The 20,403-nt window shown below is 46.2% G+C and overlaps 1 protein-coding gene across 16 annotated transcripts in view; it reads left to right on the forward strand.

The window, feature by feature from the left end:
* Window positions 1-20,403, forward strand: part of mcf2la (mcf.2 cell line derived transforming sequence-like a) — a 55,565-nt gene that overhangs the window by 5,803 nt on the left and 29,359 nt on the right. For 14 of the 16 annotated variants that reach the window (XM_076983268.1, XM_076983259.1, XM_076983260.1 and 11 more), the window contains one exon: window positions 15,253-15,336. In XM_076983268.1, coding sequence (XP_076839383.1) covers window positions 15,253-15,336 — 84 coding nt within the window. Of the gene's footprint in view, window positions 1-906; window positions 1,441-10,275; window positions 10,753-15,252; window positions 15,337-20,403 lie in introns of those variants that run through there. The other 2 variants (XM_076983271.1, XM_076983274.1) reach the window with 2 other exon arrangements.

Consider the following 20,403-nt stretch of genomic DNA (forward strand, 5'->3'; position numbering starts at 1 on the left):
TGTGGGTGTGTGTGTACATGTACATGGGTGTGTGTACATGTACGTGTGTGTGTGTGTACATTGATGCTCAGTTGTTTGAGTTTCTGGGCGTCTGCGCAGTCCTTTAACACCGCCTGCGCCGATAGCAGGTTTGCCGAGTCGAGTGCAGGTTAACTGCTGTTCTGGGATCTGCTGAGTGTTGTTCCCACGGCTGATTTGCTGAGCGAAGAGCCGGTTCATTCCTGATCTGGGATCTGTGGAGTGTGTTGTTCTGTTGGACGTGGTTCAGATGAGGACAGAACATGAAGTCAGAAGAGCACCAGAGCACTAAAGCTGCTGAGGTTCCTCACACCATCTGTTTCAGTATTAATGGAGTGTGGCTAGTAAACCACTGATTAGAACGTTAAATAACACACAGGTCTTGGTCAAAGTGACCAGCACACAGCAGGACACCCTAGTTTTGCAGGACACGCGTGTGTTGCTTAAACCTCAAACAACACAAAGGTAGATGATGATATGCTGGTTGTGGACAGAGGGATCAAGTGTGTAGGGGGGTGTACGAGTATGTGTGCTATATAGTTTGTGTTCTGTTGTAATGACTGCTTACAATCATTCAGAGTGTCAGCAACAGTGTATCTGGTCCTTTTACATCCAGTCATGTTCAGATCTAACAGACACATGATACACACCCAGACCTCAAATATAAAATGTCTCTTAAAATGGTACACACACTCTTTAAGCGTGCAAACTTATTTCAGTTTTTGATATTCATTAGCAATGTAATGTGCATAAGTATTTGTGTAGGGGGAGAGATGAGTTGTTTTTACTAGTAAAATAATTTTATTGATATATGTGTATGTATAATTTGAGTTAATATTTTACCAAGGCTTTACATCAGACAGATGATCCAAGTTTTATTGCCTGGCTTTCAGTTGGAGTAGTCGTTGAGGTTGTAAGAAGAGAAAGACAGATGTTGATGTTGCGAAGATAAGGGGTGTGTGTGTGTGTGTGTGTGAGAGTGTGTGAGACTTCTTTTGTCCCATTGTGACACTGCTTTTGTTTTGCAGCTCTTAATCTTACCTGTCCTCAGGAAGGTTTACGCCGCGTACACCTTTACTGTACGTGTGGGTGTGTCCACACGCATGGGTGTGTGTGTGGCGAGGTGTGTGTGTGTCAGAGAGAGAGTGTGAGAGACGGTGCGGAAGAAAGGAGCGCACAAAGCAAAAGGTAGACGGAGAGAGGGAGCGGTGAAGATGAGACTGAGAACGAGTGCGTTGAGGAGTGTGTGAAGGAGGGAGATGGAGAGAGACACCTGTGAAGAGGTGAAGAACAGAGAGAAAGTAAACGTGGGCTGTCGGGTGAGTCTCCAGCCCATAGTTGATGGAGGAGGATTTGTGAAGATCTCTCTGGAAGAAATGAAGAGCTTCTACAAGTTCACCAGTTCCTGTGACTGGCTGCAATGTGAGTTTGGGGGGGTAAAAAGGGTGTGATTGTGTCTGTATTTCTGGAGAGTTTTATCAGTCAGCTGTGGTGGTTAAAAAAGAGAAGTTCCAGACTGAGTGGAAGTTTTATCTCCTATGAGTTCAGAGCTGCGCTGGGTGTGTTTGGTACTTTCTGTGTCTAGGTCCACAGTGGGAGTTTGTGTTGTTGGGCCTCAGCTGTCAGGACCCATTAACCAATAAATGGTGCCAACCAACTGATGGCTGGATCTCCACAGACCGCAAACCAGGAGAGTCAACCTAGAACACAAGTGTGAGGGGCAGGTGGAGTGAGTGTTTGGTGGAGTGAGTGTTTGGTGGAGTGAGTGTTTGGTGGAATGAGGGGCTGCATATTGCCCCCTGCCACCTCCCTTCACCCCACTGCCCCTTTGTGCTCTAAAATACCCCAGGGCAGTAAGGATAAAGCCCTTGTGTTTATGCCCTGTGTCATCCTGGGCCACAGGAGGACCAGTATGTCATTATTTGCCTATGGTGTTGTTTCAGTGTGTCATTAGAGATGGTGCAAAAGAGATCATTCACCTTACGGAATGGCCTCTAGAACAAAGAGTACTTTACATTTCTAATCAGGTCATCCTGAATCAACTTAAGAGCTTCCCAGTGTTGTACTTGATCTAGTGTTTGTAGCCACTACCATGAACATTTTCTTTGTATTTCCCCATACTCAGGAAATACTGGAAAACCCATTGTCTTGAAACGCGCTCAGTTGTGAAGCTCACTTCTGCTAATTGCTGTTAGTGTTTCATTTTAAGGTCAAATGTTACAGATGTGGTACATGGAGGATTTAGGTTGAAAAACTTTGCTTTGGTTTTTTATGTAGTCAGATATTTTGACTCCGATCCCATGGCAAGCAGATTTTAATTCTCAGGACTGGTTCCACTGTTTGGACATTCAAGTACTGAAGGTACTGCGGGTACTGACCAGATGCAGACATTCAGGTACTGACCACCTGCTGGTACAACGTGCAGACATTCAGGTACTGACCACCTGCTGGTACTATGTGTAAACATTCAGGTACTGACGACCTGCTGGTACTACGTGTGAACATTCAGGTACTGACCACCTGCTGATACTACGTGTGAACATTCAGGTACTGACCACCTGCTGGTACTACGTGTAAAGATTCAGGTACTGGATACCTGTGGGACAGGAGATGTTGCATCATCTCCTGTAGGAGCGGACAGTTTGCACTGACAGGGCTCTGTAGAAGTGCAGTGCTTGTGTTCTGAAACATCACACTGACAGCGTTTCACCTGTATCTGTTCAGACTGTACCAGTGAGAGACATCGGTACCACAAACACATACTAAATGACCAAATATTCTGCACATGCAGGTCTTGATTAGTCTTTTCTGATTTGCGAGATGGGAATGATTAATGTCCAGACACACTGCTGCCCAGGATGATGTAGAGTGGTGCACAAACATGTAATTGAGAACAGGCAGCATGTGCATTTTTGGTTCATAAAAATGGAAGCAACTGCAGGAGTTTCTTGAAGTGTCATTGATTTTCATCTGATATCACATTGCGGTGGTGCTGTGGTCTGACGTACAGGGCTAGGTCATGTGTCTGCGTCCTGACTCTGTCCTGTCTGGGTCCTGACTCTGTCCTGACTGCGTCCTGACTGCGTCCTGACTGCGTCCTGACTCTGTCCTGACTGCGTCCTGACTCTGTCCTGTCTGCGTCCTGACTCTGTCCTGACTGCGTCCTGACTCTGTCCTGACTGTACCGTCAGCCCCTCATATTCTTCAGCTCATGAGGTTTATCGTACCGATTGCAGCTGCGTTGAACGTCGTGAGCTTGTGTTGTGTTGTTGGAAGAATGACTCCACCTTCGCCGTCAGCGAGAGGGTGCGTCGGGACACCACGGCAGGACGATACCGGAGACACAGCGTGCTGGTCACCTTGGATGCACTGGGCGATTTCACCATTTCTCAGAGTCAGGGTTTTAAAACATTTTGTTTGGGGAGAGTTGTGTTAGATAGAATTTCTCTTTTTCTGTGCTGTGTTTTGCAACGTGACTGCTGACGGATGTAGCACGAAGACCTCTAATTAGCATGAATAGTGTTCTAAGGTGTGCTGGTGTGATGGCAATAATTTAAGGGTGATGTCTGCCTGTCTCTTTCTATCCATACGTCTCTATCTCTGTCCCTTCCACCCCTCCCCCTTCTAACATGACCGTGTAAAGGCCGTGTCTAAGTAGATCCCGTCTCCACTACCTAATGTGCTTAAGATGGGTCTTTAAAACCCAAGAGTATTAACACACAGGCCATGCTGTCAGCTCAGTGTCCAGGCACGTCTGTGAGCTATGTCACATGACACAAATGTTTTTATCTGAAATAAATATTTGTCAGCTGATATGCACGAGCATGTTGACCCACAGCAAACCCGGTGGTTTCACTTTTATTGTGCCGTTATCACGCCGCTCCAGCGTTTCCTGCAGTGTTTCAGCCACCTACTCTCTCAAACCAGGATGTGTGAAGATAACTTCTCACGCTGGTCTGAAGTCGGTTTCACAGTGACTCTTAAACCTGCTTAGTGATTGTGTAAATGCAGACTGATCCTGGGTCTGTAGTTTATCCCGCTCTGGTCTTAACGTCCTGATGGTGATGCGGTGCTTTGTGTTACTGGTTAGCGTGCTACACAAACAGGCTTCAGCTCTCCTGCTGCGCTTCCCGACGCAGATCGGACAGCAGTTCCTGACTTTGGATGATTTCCTTGTGGAGGGTGGACTGGGACACTCCTCGTCCTCACCAGGTGGCCCACGTGTGGAGAGAGGACAGGGACACTCCTCGTCCTCACCAGGTGGCCCACGTGTGGAGGGAGGACTGGGACACTCCTCGTCCTCACCAGGTGGCCCGCGTGTGGAGGGAGGACTGGGACACTCCTCGTCCTCACCAGGTGGCCCACGTGTGGAGAGAGGACAGGGACACTCGGTGGGACGGGCAGAGCGAGCTTGTACACTCACCTTCACTAACACTGATGTTTCTGGAAGGAAGTCACTACATTTGTGTGTGTTTGGAGTGTGTGTGTGTGTGTGTGTGTGTGTGTGTGTGAGAGAGAGAGAGGCGATAAGGGGATGGAGGAGGTAGACGAAGGGAAAAGAAGGATGGAAGGATAGTCTTGAGAGAGAACAGAAAGAGAGGGAGAGCTACTGTTGACTCCAGAATAAACATCCTGTTATGTAATATTATGCAGAGGGGACGTCTAAACCTCTGGCGTTGCTTTGCGTTTTTCCCAGAAGAATTTTGTAAATAGGAAATGCAGAATTTTGCCTTAATTCTGCAAGAGTCTATTAGATGCAGCTTTTGATGAGTGTTGATGTTTGTTGGATTTGTTGTTATTTTTGACAACAAATGTTTGATGTTTGTTTTGTTATTTTGTGTTTATTGGGGCATGTTGTCATGGCTGCGGTTGTCATGGCTGTTGTGTTGTTTCCAGAACAACGGTAGTGGTTGTTGTGCTACAGGTGGCTGAACTTACAGCATCTTTTTCCCCCAGACCCAAATGAGCTGAAATGGTTTCCTGTTTATAAGAGAACCAAAAGCCCAATAAACAGTGTGTGTGCGTCTGTCTGTCTCTAAGGTCCATTTTGGTTTGTATGTAGTTTGCACTGGGTTTAATGTGGTTTTGGTGTGTTTGTATGTAGTTTGCACCGGGTTTAATGTGGTTTTGGTGTGTTTGTATGTAGTTTGCACTGGGTTTAATGTGGTTTTGGTGTGTTTGTATGTAGTTTGCACTGGGTTTAATGTGGTTTTGGTGTGTTTGTATGTAGTTTGCACTGGGTTTAATGTGGTTTTGGTGTGTTTGTATGTAGTTTGCACTGGGTTTAATGTGGTTTTGGTGTGTTTGTATGTAGTTTTCACTGGGTTTACTGTGGTTTTGGTGTGTTTGTATGTAGTTTGCACTGGGTTTACTGTGGTTTTGGTGTGTTTGTATGTAGTTTGCACTGGGTTTAATGTGGTTTTGGTGTGTTTGTATGTAGTTTGCACTGGGTTTAATGTGGTTTTGGTGTGTTTGTATGTAGTTTGCACTGGGTTTAATGTGGTTTTGGTGTGTTTGTATGGTGTGTACACTGTGTAGTTTGAGATGGACCATCTTCATGCGTGATGCTCTCCACCCTGGTAATTTGGAAGAGGCATTTTACAGGGCGGGTAACACTCATGTCAGCGTGACAAGATGTCCGAAATATCCCAGCCTCCTTCAGACACGCCTGATACTTGATGTTTACCCATCAGCATGTTGGAACTACCATGAGCTTGGGAGTGTTACTGCCACGATTTCAACATTTCCCTGAAATGCCCATGATTCTCTGCAAACAAGTCTCCGTCTGAAGTACCGTACAGAGGAAACCGTCTGTAACAGATAAGCCTGTCCTTACTTGCTGATCTGGAACCAGTTCTGAGGGTTTCAGTGTATGGAGAACGTGGCGGATAAGTTGGAGGACTGTTCCTAGACCAGTACCAAAGGGGCATCCTGCTATAGCCCAGCAGGAAACTATCTATTATAAATGACTATTTCCTCTTTTGCAGAGTCACGCGCCCTCCACACTGACTCTGAGATCATACGACTCTCAACATGTGTAGCACATGCTGATTACAGCAAAACAACCTGAGACTGCATTGTTGGAGAGGAAGTGTTACATCATCAGGCGGGGGACGTCCTGGAGATGCCCCGTCCTGTACCGTGGTGAACTTCAAGTCCTAGTCTGACATTCCTTGTTTTTACCCCTCAGTTTCCATTATCTTTTATGTAACCATATGTCAGAGTTTTGCTGTATGTCATCTTTAGTTTCAGCTTGTTTTGGAGGAAAATTCCTACAAACTCTGTTCACAAAAAGGTAAAGAGCTTCGTCTGGCAAAGGTCTAGTAACAGTGGCGATGTGAGCTGGGTGTCATCTTTTGAAATATGTGGGTTACAGGTCTGAGTTTACTATTCAGATGGCTCTTCGTCCAAGTTTGGCTGTTACCGTTGGCTGACCTGAAAGCAGGTTTGGCTTGCCTTTTTAATGGGTAAGGTTAAGATTTGGAGAGGTGAAACTGATCCTACGTCAGTGAGAGTGGGCAGAGTGTGTGCTTAATCCCCAGAGCATCTGTACTGTAACTAAGCATCGCAATTAGTGATGGGGAAAGGAGGAGACAAGCAGAGATTATACTCGGGGGGACTGTGTGTGTGTGTGTGTGTGTGTGTGTGTGTGTGTGTGTGTGTGTGTGTGTGTGTGATGTCATGGGTAAGGGGAATGATGGGATTTGTTGAAATGTCAGCTTGTTTGTCGGGCCCTCGTTAAGATGCAACATCACGACTCGTTAGTCACGCTAATGCTGAAAGGTCAGCTGGCCAATCTAAAGCAAACAAACGAGAATCACATCGTTCGGATGATTAGACAGACGCTCAGTTTTCTGTCTGGATGATTACACAGACGGGATGCCCATTTCCAGCTGTTCGAGCAGAAAAGTGTCGGTGAACAGAAAAGCCCGGGCAGAAATACACCCTTCTGTGTCCAGACGGTGTGGAGGAGGTGAGGGCCAACTGCACTGCGTGAGGATCCCCAACACAGCCCCTTCCTCCAGCGTGAAGGCTGCACACTCTGGGATTACAGACGTGTATCCCATTCCACAGTCCAAGCTATGAAATCCAGTCCATGTTTTAGCGCCTCCCTCCAGTGCACACAGGCAGATGAGCTGCAATCAGACAGAAGGTCGGAGGTTCAGCGGTTCATCGGTTCAGCGCTGTAGCGCCACCTAGAGCTGTGGAGAAGATACAGACTCAGTCGGGTTTCACAGGGACTAGATTGCAAACATTAGACATTGTGTGGGGGTGTGTGAGATTTAAGAGCTGAGGTTTATAAATGGAAATTATTACGGGGTTATTGTGGTTATTAATACATTTTCTCTGCCTTTTGATTTGCCTTGTAACCTGCTTAAAAACCTGAGCATATTTATTATTATTATTATTATTATCATCATCATCATCATCACTTGTTCTTAATGAGTGGTGGAGATGTGATGAAGGGCTGGACTTCCCCTGCAGTTGTCCCACCACTCTCTGGTTTCCCCATGAAAACGTTTCCCACCGTGTGTCTGTAACATATACAGCACCCTCAGGATGACTAGAGCAGCAGGCTTGTATGCACTTGGAGAACGCTATTGATGTGGGAGAAGAAGGGACATTGTGTGTGTGTGTGTGTGTGTGTGTGTGTGTGTGTGTGTGAGACCGCGGCTTCTCTCTAGTCTTTTTGGTGTCGCCTCTGTCTGGTGGTACAGAGTACTGTGGGTGTGGTGTAAGAGTAGGACGAGATGTAAATGGGGCAGATTTCCTGTGTGTGTGTGTGTGTGTGTGTGTGTGTGTGTGTGTGTGTGTGAGATAAGACCCGTGTCTCACATTACAACCACAGCAGCTGCCCTTTCACCTCAGACTCAAGAATACAGAGATGAAAGACTCGCACACTGTAGAATTACAGTGAACTTGCACAGTCCCAGACGACAACTGACACGGTCCCAGACGACAACTGACACGGTCCCAGACGACAACTGACACGGTCCCAGACGACAACTCGCACAGTCCCAGACGACAACTCGCACAGTCCCAGACGACAACTCGCACAGTCCCAGTCAGGAACTCGCACAGTCCCAGTCAGGAACTCGCACAGTCCCAGTCAGGAACTCGCACAGTCCCATTCTAACAGCTGCCTAGTGGTTCACTCACTCATCCCCTCATTTTCCAAACCCCCCCCAATCATATCGCTAATCTAGATTAACTGACATTCCCTCATTCTCCAAGAACTGGATTATCTAGATTAACTGTCACTAAATTATCTTAAGTGTCTCAAGCCTAAAAGTGATGTTAGACAAACTCTTGAGAGCAAACAACAACAAAAAATCCAGGACGGGTTTGCTCAAGAATAGCCACAGGTGTGGGGTCAGGGTGGTGGTGAATGGCACTGCCCCTACCTGAAATGAAATGTGCCATATTGTGTCAATTGTGATTTTTACACCCCAATTGAAATTTGTCCTCCGCTTTTAACCCATCTGTGCAGTCAGAACACACACACACACACACACACTAGTGATTACTAGGGGGCTGTGGATCACACGTGCCCAGAGCGGTGGGCAGCCCTAGCCCGGCGCCCGGGGAGCAGTTGGGGTTAGGTGCCTTGCTCAAGGGCACCTCAGTCATGGCCTGTCTGGGAATCAAACCCACGACCCTCCGGTCACAAGACCAGTTCCCTAACCGCCAGGCCATGACTGCACAGGTGTGGGGTCAGGGCGGTGGTGAATGGCACTGCCCCAACCTGCCCGTATCAGCTCCAGATTGGGGACCTCGGTGGGTGCCCTGTAAAAAGCTCTTCTCTCTAATGTCTTCTGCACATATAATGCCACCTGCTTTTACTGTTATTTGTAGACACACCTGTTTGTGGAGGTGGACCAACTGCTCCTTTTATGCAGAGTTTATATCAGGTGTAAAATCTCTACACCCTGGCAAAATCGGCACCAAATGACAGCTCTCCATGCCAGCCAGGTTATTGGCATGGTGGATAGTGTGGTAGAGAGGCTTTCTCCCAGCGCGCCCCCTAGTGGAGGCTTCTGCATCGTCTGATGGCTCAAAGATTTAATGCAAATAAATGATTTAGTGAGTGCTGTAGACTGGCCCGTCTGGACGCCCCTGGTTTGGGTTTGTAGGGAGTCATGGAGGTTTCGGTTTCATGGTTGTCTTTGGTTGCAGGTAAGAGGAGTGCACATTAGTGAAATTAGTCTAAACTACATTACCCACATTTCCAGGGGAGGTCTGAACTACATTACCCTCTTTTCCAGGGGAGCATTGGTGTAGGAGTTGACTTTCTTTATTTAATAAACCTATTGTGAAGAGTAATGACTAATAATAGCATTTATAATAATAATCACTAGAATCATAAGTGCTATTTGAGCTTTCATTTGACCATCCAACCTCCAGTAACGAACACGGGTGTGTGTGTCCGTGTGTATGTCTGTCCGTGTGTGTGTGTGTGTGTGTGTGTGTGTGTGTGTGTGTCTCTTTCCCAGGCTCTGTGAATACAGGGTTGCAGGTCCATTCATACTGGTCTAGCGGAATGTTAGGGGATCTCCCTGACACTATAAGACCGCTTCTGTTCTGGAAGCTTCTTTGTGTGTGTGTGTGTGTGTGTGTGTATGAGAGAGGGGGAGAGACAAAGTGTGTGTTTGATGAACGCCCCCCCCAGGAGCTGTGTGCCTACACCCTCCCCTCTCCTCGTCTTTCTGAGAGTGGTGAATGTATGTCCACTGGTGGGGACAGGAAGTCCCCACACTGCTGGGTGGAGTCTGGACCAGGTTGACACCTCTACTTGGTGAAGATGTGAGTCTCCTTTATGGCTTGGCAATCTCGTACAAACTGCGCTCTAGGGCTTTTCTGTATAAAAGCACGCATGACGGTAACCACATGACATCTAGACTTTCTTTTGAAGGAAACGCGTGAGCTCCCTATTGCGTAAGCATGACGAAGTCAGGAACCTTCTGGACGTTGGCTTAGGGTCACTCTTCACTTTGTTTATCTTTGTCTTTTTAAATTCTGTCTGTCAGCCAGAGTGTCGGTGGTGCCTCTGTACTGTCAATGGCATCTCTGCCCCCCCCCCTTCTCACATGTGCTGTGTCCTGATTGGCTGTTTATTATTAGCTCAGCTGGATGGGAGGAGAGTGACATGCAAAAGACTTGGCATCATTCCCTCTTCTGAAATCCTATAGGGTACTTGGGGGGTGCAACACTTGTATGCGTGTCAGTGAGAAAGAGTTAAGAGTCTTTGTACATTTAGAGCTTAGACCTCACACAGATACACACACACACACACACACACACACACACACACACACACACGCGTTTAGCTTCAGGCATTCAGTACTTCCTACCACCACCTCTACCTGTGTGCGTGTGTGTGTGTGTGTGTGTGTGAGCGCGTGCGTGCACACACATGTGAGTGTCGACCAACTAAGCAGCAGGAGCTGTAACCTGAAGCCAGCCGAGTCTGTCCATCTGCTTGTGTGTGTGTGTGTGTGTGTGTGTGTGTGTGTGTGTAAGCGAGACACCATGGGGATGTAGGAAGCACGCCGACGGATCGCTCGTCTCCCCTTGTGCCGTCTACGATGGCCAACCGGAGCTCCGGGCACAGGGGCCCCCGCCGAGCGTAAGTGCCCCTGTGGCGGTGTGCCCCAGACGGGATGGCTCTCAACCGAGTCTCCCTGCTGTGTCAGGACATCACCAGGCTGTGGCTGCAGCTGACGGAGCAGACAGGTAAGCAGCTGGCGCTGTGCTGGGTGGCCCCACACCGCCCCGCTCTCTGACCCACGCAGGAAGCAACGCTCTGGGCAGCGGCGTGCGGCTACCGCTGACAGTCCCTTGGTGCTGTGGTATAATAATAATGGTTAAGCTGTAAGGGTGTGGCTGTAAAAGTTAATGGGTGTGTGAGTGTGTGCGGCATGTTTGTGTGTGTCTGTGTGGTAGCGTTGGGGCAGGCGGCCGTATTTTAAGTATTTTAAGTTTTGTGTTGTGGTGATTGGTGTGTTTTAATGTCTATTTGATATTAATTTCCAGGCACACTCCTTTATCAGTATTATTTCAACCTGTATTTTGAATCTTTTGTACATTTTAAATTTTGGTGTAGAGAAAGGTCATCATTGTCCCACATTGCGCTGTTTGTGTACCTGGTCGTCGGCTTTGCGTTCAGATGCAGTTAGCTCTGTTTACACACACCTGTTCTTTACTCTTGGGCCAGAGGTTGTTTACATTTAAATGTAACCTCATTTCTATGGTACTCCCCCCTCCCCCCCCAGTCTGTTGTTTTGAATCAGTCGGGTCAGTTAGCATTAGCATGTCCAGGCGCCTCTTCCTCCTTTTGGCCGTCTGCTTCTGCGTCATGTGACCGTGTTTAAACTCCAACCGTCGCTGCGGGAGCGTCGGCCGCCCGAGCCACTCCGTTTCCACGGCACTGCCATGACGGCAAGCTCTCGGGCTTGGTTTCTGCTCGGCTCCTCCCTAGCTACACGGGGTTGCCACGGTTACAGAACGCTAGCAACATTGGTGGCGAGTGGAGGCCCATTGGTTGGAATTTGCATGTGTTTACGAAGCCTGCAGTAAACTGAGATGGACCCTAAACTACTCTGTACTAGAGTCACTCTACTAAATAACCCTACTCCACCTAGATTCACTCTACTAAAGAAACCTAGATCCATCTGTTCTAGATTCACTCTACTAAAGAAACCTAGATCCATCTATCCTAGATTCACTCTACTAAAGAAACCTACATCCATCTATTCTAGATTCACTCTACTAAAGAAACCTACATCCATCTATTCTAGATTCAATCTACTAAAGAAACCTAGATCCATCTATTCTAGATTCAATCTACTAAAGAAACTGGCAAATTTATTTTATTTATTTTTTTTTATGGACATGTGACCGGCCCATGTGCCTTGTGTGAGGGTCTAATCCCCGGGGGCCTGTAGGCACCACGCTGGCATTTACGTGCCATCATCATGTACGAGGTGACGATGGGAAACGAGAGATTAAATCTACTGGGCTCATGGGCAAAGATGTGGAGGAATGTACCACACATGTTTATACCCCCACCCAGAGTGTGTGTGTGTGTGTGTGTGTGTGTGTGTCCTAAACCACATGGCACACACCCTTATCGAGAGTGACCTATAATTTGACTCATGTTGTAGAGGTAGACACATGTAGTGTTTGGAGTCCTGCCCATGGTGGGTATTGTGTGCTGTGTTTCCCAAAGGGAATATCAAATCCCAGACACCCACAATATCCACCCACCTGCGCTTGGTCAGACTGATATTAGCAGTGTTGAGCACCTACAGTTGGTTATACTGACGTTAGCAGGGTGCTACACCTACAGTGTGTGTTGTCCATACTGTGCACTTGTATACACACACACACACACACACCCACACCTGCTAATTATAACCCTAACTTCCCAGTGTTCTGTGTGTATGTTCCGTAAGTATGTGTACTTAACAAGTAGGTCAAGCACACAGGAGCACCCCCCCCACACACACACACACACACACACCCCCAACACGCGCCCCCGTCCACACACGCTTCTGTCTGTGCGGTGCAGACGAGCTGTGACACGCCGCAGCCACAGAGCCCTTTGATGACAACCTGAAGACCATTTACCTGGACCACTTGTAGGAACACGATCCGGAAAATACGCTAATGCTGCAAGAGCTCTTCTACACGTGTGTGTGTGTGTGCGTGAGCGTGTGGGTGTTTGCTTTTTATTTTGCACTGTTGGGAGTGGTGGAGGTGTAAGTGTTTATGCTGTTGTGTCCAGTGCTCACCTGTGAATCAGGGCAGACAGGGAGACCCACTGGAGGTGGGAGTGTGGAGATGCTGGTGGTGTTCTCCTGCCCTGCAGACGAGGAGCACAGCAGAGACCAGCTCACTGCTCCACTCGCGAGCGCTCGGACGTCTTTTCAGAGTAAATGTATGCAAATTGTCTTAACATGCCGTTCTGTTGGCGCTGTGGAAGGATGGAAGATCTTGAATGGTGGTGACTGTTCTTCTGGGTTCTCACTGAAACCTGCACCCGTCCCAGTTGCCTATTAAACATGGAGGCGGTTGTAAACAACGGGCCTGCTCGCTGTTCAGCTCCAGAGTGTCTGTGCTAATCCTGCCACACACACTCACACACTCTCACACACACTCACACACTCTCACACACACTCTCACACACACACACACACACACACACACACACACACACACACACACTCCCAACCCCCCGTCACCACTCTGAATACTTGGCACAGGTTTCTGGAAGCCGGCGAATTGTGCGCTGAATGGTGTTGGTGGTGAGAGCAGCGAAGGGGTTGGGGGCGGGGTTGGCAGTGAGGGGGCGGGGTTGGCAGTGAGGGGGCGGGGTTGGCAGTGGTGGAGCTGGACCTGAGGAGCCTGTGCTGGCCTTTTCCTTTGGTTTCTACCATTCACTATGTGTGAGATTGGAGAGGGTCTGGGTCTGCTCATTATTCTGGGACTAATGGTTTTGTTTCTTGATACTTTCATTGAAGGGAACTTTTTGGAAGGGTTTTTAAGAGGTGAGAGGGTAAATAGACTTTTATTGCACAGAAAGGCTTGTTGTTTACACAACATCAATAGGTTTTAGTCTTCTACTAAGACCTTCTGGGCAACTCGAGAAAGGTTTTAGTCACTTTGGTATCTGACTCTGTACTGACCCCAGATCAGATTCTCGTGCCATTTATGTTGCCCTTTCTCTCCATATGATTCTACATCGGTGTTGCTCAGTTAAACGGTTGTGAGCACCTTTTGCGTTTGTCTTCGTGGACACACGGGCCTGGAGCTGCTAATCCTAATCCAGAAGCTTCCGTGAACCTCAGCATGTTTGCGTCAGTGAGAGCGTCATTAGTCCTGACCGCCATCTGGAGCTGTTGGTGTGGGTAGAGAGCACCGACCAGGACCTTTTATAAGAGGACAAGACAATGAAACAATAGACCATTTTTGGGGGGAATTAGCATAAAGGAAACTATTCTTACATCCGCCGGAGAACTATTTTAATACTTAGCTTATTTAGCAGTTCCTTCATTTGCCCCTGTGACATTCTCCTAAAAAATGCAGGACAGTTTTGTATAGGCGTCTGGTCTGTTCTTTAGCAGAAAGGCTCTTGGTCAGGTGTGCAGAGGTGACCACAGACGTCTGCCATAGCTCTTCTGGTTTGTTTCTGCAGGACCAGTACAGGACCAGTACAGTACCAGTATAGTCCTACAAACCTGATCAGCCCCTGTGAATCCTGTGTGTAACAGAGCTGATGTTTACACACACACCTTAATCCTCACGCTTCCTCAAGTAATCATGGGAAATAAGTCTGTCAATGACATTAAAAGAAATGCGTCACCTGTAAAGAACTGTGTAAGAGGGACACAAACGTAGTATGTACAAACTGCATAAGGTCCCAATACACGGGCGGTAGGTACTTTAATATGTATGTGCTTTTGATAAAACCCACTTGGTACATACTTATTATTATACTGCAACACCCCCACTACACACACACACACACACACACCTTTCTGATTGTGATTCCATCTCCAAGTTTTCCTGTGTCTTTTTCACTCTTTTGGAAACTTGTCTCAACCTGATGCAGCAAAGAGAGGAGTAACAGCTAATGACAGATGCTGTTAAGTGTGTGTGTGTGTGTGTGTGTGTGTGTGTGTGTGTGTGTGTGTGTCATCTGTGCAGAAATGCAGACGTCATGGTCTTGATTCTTCCTCTTCATCTCTCACTCGTTCCTTTTCCACAGGTCTCTTTCCCTCCATCTGTTTTTTTCTTCTTCTCCTCCCCCCTTTTCTCTTTCTCTTTCTCTCCTTCGCTCTCTGACCAGTGTTTGCGTATTGGTGTAAAATATAATTTTGGCAGTATCTCATCAGGCAAACAGGACACTGTTTATCATAGTCAAAAAGGAACACACGCACACACACACGCACACTTTTCAGCTGGGATTTGAACCCAACCCCTCCTGGTTTCACTTGCTGCTTTCTCCTCGTCTCTGGATTTGGCAACCCACTGATGAGAAGATGGCACACACGTCTCTGCCAGTAACCACACACAGGAACTCATCATTTTAATCCCTTGCTGGTTTGTCAGGGCTGTCTCTCCGCCCTGCAGACGTTTCAGGGCCGTGCCCCTGCTGCTTATTATTCTGGGTATTGTCTATGCTAAAATATTCTGTCTCTCTCTGCTCCCCCCCCCCCCCCCCCCCCCCAGATGAAATCATGCAGCAGGACACCCGTCTGCTCTGTGCTTCTGACATTGACCCCGACCTCAGGAAGCGGTTTGCCTTCCTGTCAGGTGAGCACCCCCCCCTCCACTGTTTCATAGTCAAAAACCCAGCTGCACTTGTAACCACATTCACAGGTACCTCAGAACTGCTCTCAGATCAGAATAGCTTGCTTGTCTTCCATATCTGTGGCAATCCTGAGGAAGTGTAAGTCAAAGAATACAGGATTGCTGCGCTGGTGCGTGGTGCTACTGTATATACTGTATAGACCTAACAACAGTTATGTTGCTTTGATTAAGATTTGTGTTAAGGGAACTACTGTTTCCCATTTCTGTCTATTTCTCTGTCCTCCTTTTCACTAACTCTGTGCCCCCCTTCACTCTCTCTCTCTATCTCTCTCTCTCTCTCTCTCTCTCTCTCTCTCTCTCTCTCTCTCTCTCTCTCTCTCTCTCTCTCTGTCACTCACTGCCTCTCCCGATTTTTCATGCGTCTTCCATAAATTAATCACAGCCTTTGTGCAGTCAGGCCAGGTCTGTGCTCTCATACCTGTGTTATAGTGAGACTCCTCAATACTGGATCAGTGTGTTATTGTGAGACTCTCCTCACTACTAGATCAGTGTGTTATTGTGAGACTCTCCTCACTATTAGATCAGTGTGTTATTGTGAGACTCTCCTCACTACTAGATCAGTGTGTTATTGTGAGACTCTCCTCACTACTAGATCAGTGTGTTATTGTGAGACTCTCCTCACTACTGGATCAGTGTGTTATTGTGAGACTCTCCTCACTACTGGATCAGTGTGTTATCAATCAATCAATCAATCAAATTTTATTTATATAGCGCTTTTTACAACAGTTGTTGTCACAAAGCAGCTTTACAAATGCCGAGTCCTAGCCCCCAGTGAGCAAGCCAAGGGCGACAGTGGCAAGGAAAAACTCCCTAGTTTTTGCATGAGGAAGAAACCTTGAGAGGAACCAAGACTCGGGGGGGAACCCATCCTCCTCTGGCCGACACCGGTCACCATGACAACAACAACAATATAGACAGAATGTAAAAGATGCAATAATGTCCATTTAGACAGAATATAAAAGATGTAATAATGTCCATCATGGTGTAGGCATCCGGTTAGGCAGGAGGTGGCCGGCCAGGATGGATCGCTTGTCTCTCCTCATCTCATTATACCTCAAGCAGACGGGCAGCCATGTGGAGAAATGAAACAGGGAAAATTAGCTCTGTATGAGGACATATACAGGACAGGTAAAATTATAAACATTTCTGGAGTGTGGCAGCAACTCCGGCACTAAGTTAAATTATTACAGCCTAGCTAAAAAAGGCAGAACCAGAAGGTAACATAGGCTTGGGGGCATTCTGAGACAATGGCATCCGTCCACTGCACTGTCAACAAACTTGAGTGACCACGAGCAGTGACAGGATGACAGCACCAGCACCCCAGTCTACCATAAAACCCTTCGTCTATGAACCCCTGGATCTGTACCTTTATCTAAGGGGGATATTAATTATCAAATGCTAGACTAAATAAGTGGGTTTTCAACCTAGATTTAAAGATTGTGACTGTGTCAGAGTCCCGGACACATTTAGGAAGATTATTCCAAAGCTGGGGGGCCTTATAAGAAAAGGCTCTTCCCCCTGCTGTTACCTTGTTAATTTGTGGAACTAATAACAGACCAGCACCCTGTGATCTTAGTTGACGTGGGGGTTCATAGTAGGAAATAAGTTCCTGGAGGTATTCAGGAGCAAGCCCGTGTAGTGCTTTATATGCTAATAATAGAATTTTAAAATCAATACGAAATTTAACTGGGAGCCAATGCAGGGCTGATAGGACTGGTCTAATATGCTGAAATTTTCTAGTTCTGGTCAGAACTCTAGCTGCGGCATTTTGAACTACTTGAAGTTTATTTAGATTCCTATTTGAACATCCTGACAGTAGTGAATTGCAGTAGTCTAGTCTAGAGCTAACAAAGGCGTGCACCAATTTTTCTGCATCATCCTGTGATAATGCATTTCTTAATTTGGCAATGTTGCGGAGATATAGAAAAGCTATCCTAGTAGTATTATCTATATATTTATCAAATGATAGGTCGGAGTCGAGTATGACGCCTAGGTTTTTGGCTACTGTGCCAGGTGTAATGGGATAGTCTGCAAGATTAAGCATTAAATTTGGAATTTTCTGTCTTGCGGCCTTAGGGCCCACAAGGAGAACTTCTGTTTTGTCCTCATTTAATTGTAGGAAGTTTAGAGACATCCAGCATTTAATATCTCTTACACATGCCTCAATTTTTCCTAAACTGAGTTTGTCATCGGGTTTGGCTGATATGTAAAGTTGAGTGTCATCCGCATAGCAGTGAAAGTTGACACCATGTTTGTTTATAACTGTGCCCAATGGTAGCATATATAATGTAAATAATAGTGGTCCTAAGATGGAGCCTTGCGGGACCCCATATTTAACCATTGTATGTTTGGATGAAATATTATTGAGCTCTACAAACTGATAGCGATTTGTTAAGTAAGACTGAAACCATGAAAGGGCTGTGCCTGAGACTCCAACCCAGCGTTCTAACCTTTCTAGCAAGATCCTATGATCAATTGTGTCGAAAGCTGCACTAAGATCAAGAAGCACTAACAGTGATACATAGCCTTGATCTGATGCAAGGAGGAGATCATTTTGTTACTTTAACTAATGCTGTTTCAGTACTGTGATGGGGCCTAAAACCAGATTGGAACTTTTCAAATGTGTTATTCCTATGCAGATATAGGCATAATTGCTGGGCAACAGCTTTTTCTATGATCTTAGATATAAATGATGTGTTTGAAATGGGTCTATAATTAGATAGCACAGTCGGATCAAGATTTGGTTTCTTGATCAGAGGTTTGATAATTGCTAATTTACATGATTTGGGCATGTGACCTATTGTAATGGATGAGTTAACTATAGTTAGAAGAGGTTCAGTTACAGCTGGTAATACCTCTTTTAATAACTTTGAGGGAACTGAGTCTAATGTGCAGGTAGTACAATTTAAGGAAGAAATTATTTTCTCTAATTCTGATTTTGGGAGTGGATGAAAAGCATCAAGTTTTTCTCCCGGTATGTAATTTAAATCAATATCAACCAAACCAGATTACATACCAGTTGTATTGCTAATAAAGGGTTTTATATTTTGTCTAATATTCTCTATTTTATTATCAAAGAAATCTATAAATACATTACTAGTGAGGTTTACTGGAATCTGAGGTTCTGTGCCTGCTTGATTTTTTGTAAGTTTAGAAATAGTATTAAAAAGAAATCTAGGATTGTTTTTATTTTTCTCTATCAGTGAGGCTAAGTATGCTGAGCGTGCTTTAGTGAGTGCCCGTTTGTAGTGTTATAGTGAGACTCTCCTCACTACTGGATCAGTGTGTTATAGTGAGACTCTCCTCACTACTAGATCAGTGTGTTATAGTGAGACTCTCCTCACTACTGGATCAGTGTGTTATAGTGAGACTCTCCTCACTACTGGATCAGTGTGTTATTGAGAGACTCTCCTCACTACTGGATCAGTGTGTTATAGTGAGACTCTCCTCACTACTGGATCAGTGTGTTATAGTGAGACTCTCCTCACTACTGGATCAGTGTGTTATTGTGAGACTCTCCTCACTACTGGATCAGTGTGTTATTGTGAGACTCCTCAATACTGGATCAGTGTGTTATAGTGAGACTCTCCTCACTACTGGATCAGTGTGTTATTGTGAGACTCCTCACTACTGGATCAGTGTGTTATAGTGAGACTCTCCTCACTACTGGATCAGTGTGTTATAGTGAGACTCTCCTCACTACTAGATCAGTGTGTTATAGTGAGACTCTCCTCACTACTAGATCAGTGTGTTATAGTGAGACTCTCCTCACTACTGGATCAGTGTGTTATAGTGAGACTCTCCTCACTACTGGATCAGTGTGTTATAGTGAGACTCTCCTCACTACTGGATCAGTGTGTTATAGTGAGACTCTCCTCACTACTAGATCAGTGTGTTATTGTGAGACTCTCCTCACTACTAGATCAGTGTGTTATTGTGAGACTCTCCTCACTATTATATCAGTGTGTTATTGAGACTCTCCTCACTACTGGATTAGTGTGTTATAGTGAGACTCTCCTCACTACTAGATCAGTGTGTTATAGTGAGACTCTCCTCACTACTGGATCAGTGTGTTATTGTGAGACTCTCCTCACTATTAGATCAGTGTGTTATTGTGAGACTCTCCTCACTACTGGATCAGTGTGTTATAGTGAGACTCTCCTCACTACTAGATCAGTGTGTTATAGTGAGACTCTCCTCACTACTGGATCAGTGTGTTATAGTGAGACTCTCCTCAATACTGGATCAGTGTGTTATAGTGAGACTCTCACAGCTGGATCAGTGTGTTATGGTGCTGTAGGTCACACCGTCAGCAACTTTTATTTTAGAAGCGTGTGCAGTTCTGCAGAATTTATAATAGATCGTTCTCTCTCTTTCTCTATCTTTCTCTCTCTCTCACACACACACACACAGACTATGGAGGAATATTTTTCTTGAGGCACTGCACAAGTCAACTGCCAATCACATTACCACACAAAGTCACACACTCTCTTGGATATCCGTTGCCAAGCACAGTTGCCATGCACATTGCCGTGGCAACCCTGAATAATTCAGTGGCAATCGCATGCAGACTTTGTGCAGGACAACCTGAAACTGTGTGCATGTGTATGTGTGTGTGTGTGTGTGTGTGTGTGTGTGTGTACACGCATGTCTGTATAATAGTGTGTCCATATGTGTGTGTGCGCATGTGTGTATCATTTTGTGTGTGTGTGTGTGTCCTAAGGCCCATTTTTGCTCCCTATGAGTTTTTGTGTTAATTCTAGGTTGCCATAGTTTCATCGGTGGTGGTTGTCTGATTTAGTGCTTAAGGGTCTTTTGTCCATTTTGGGAGGACTCATAATATTGGGTTAGTTTCTCCATTTTGAAACTTTGATCCAACTGGCCAGTGTGGACTGTGGCTTCCTCTGGATGTCTCCATGTATGTGGTGTCTGTTTCTTTGATGGGGGAAGGGAGTAAGTGAGGGCAAGGTGTGTGTGTGTGTGTGTGTGTGTGTGTGTGTGTGTGTGTGT

This window comes from Brachyhypopomus gauderio, chromosome 20 (assembly GCF_052324685.1).
Source record: "Brachyhypopomus gauderio isolate BG-103 chromosome 20, BGAUD_0.2, whole genome shotgun sequence".
Lineage (NCBI taxonomy): Eukaryota > Metazoa > Chordata > Actinopteri > Gymnotiformes > Hypopomidae > Brachyhypopomus > Brachyhypopomus gauderio.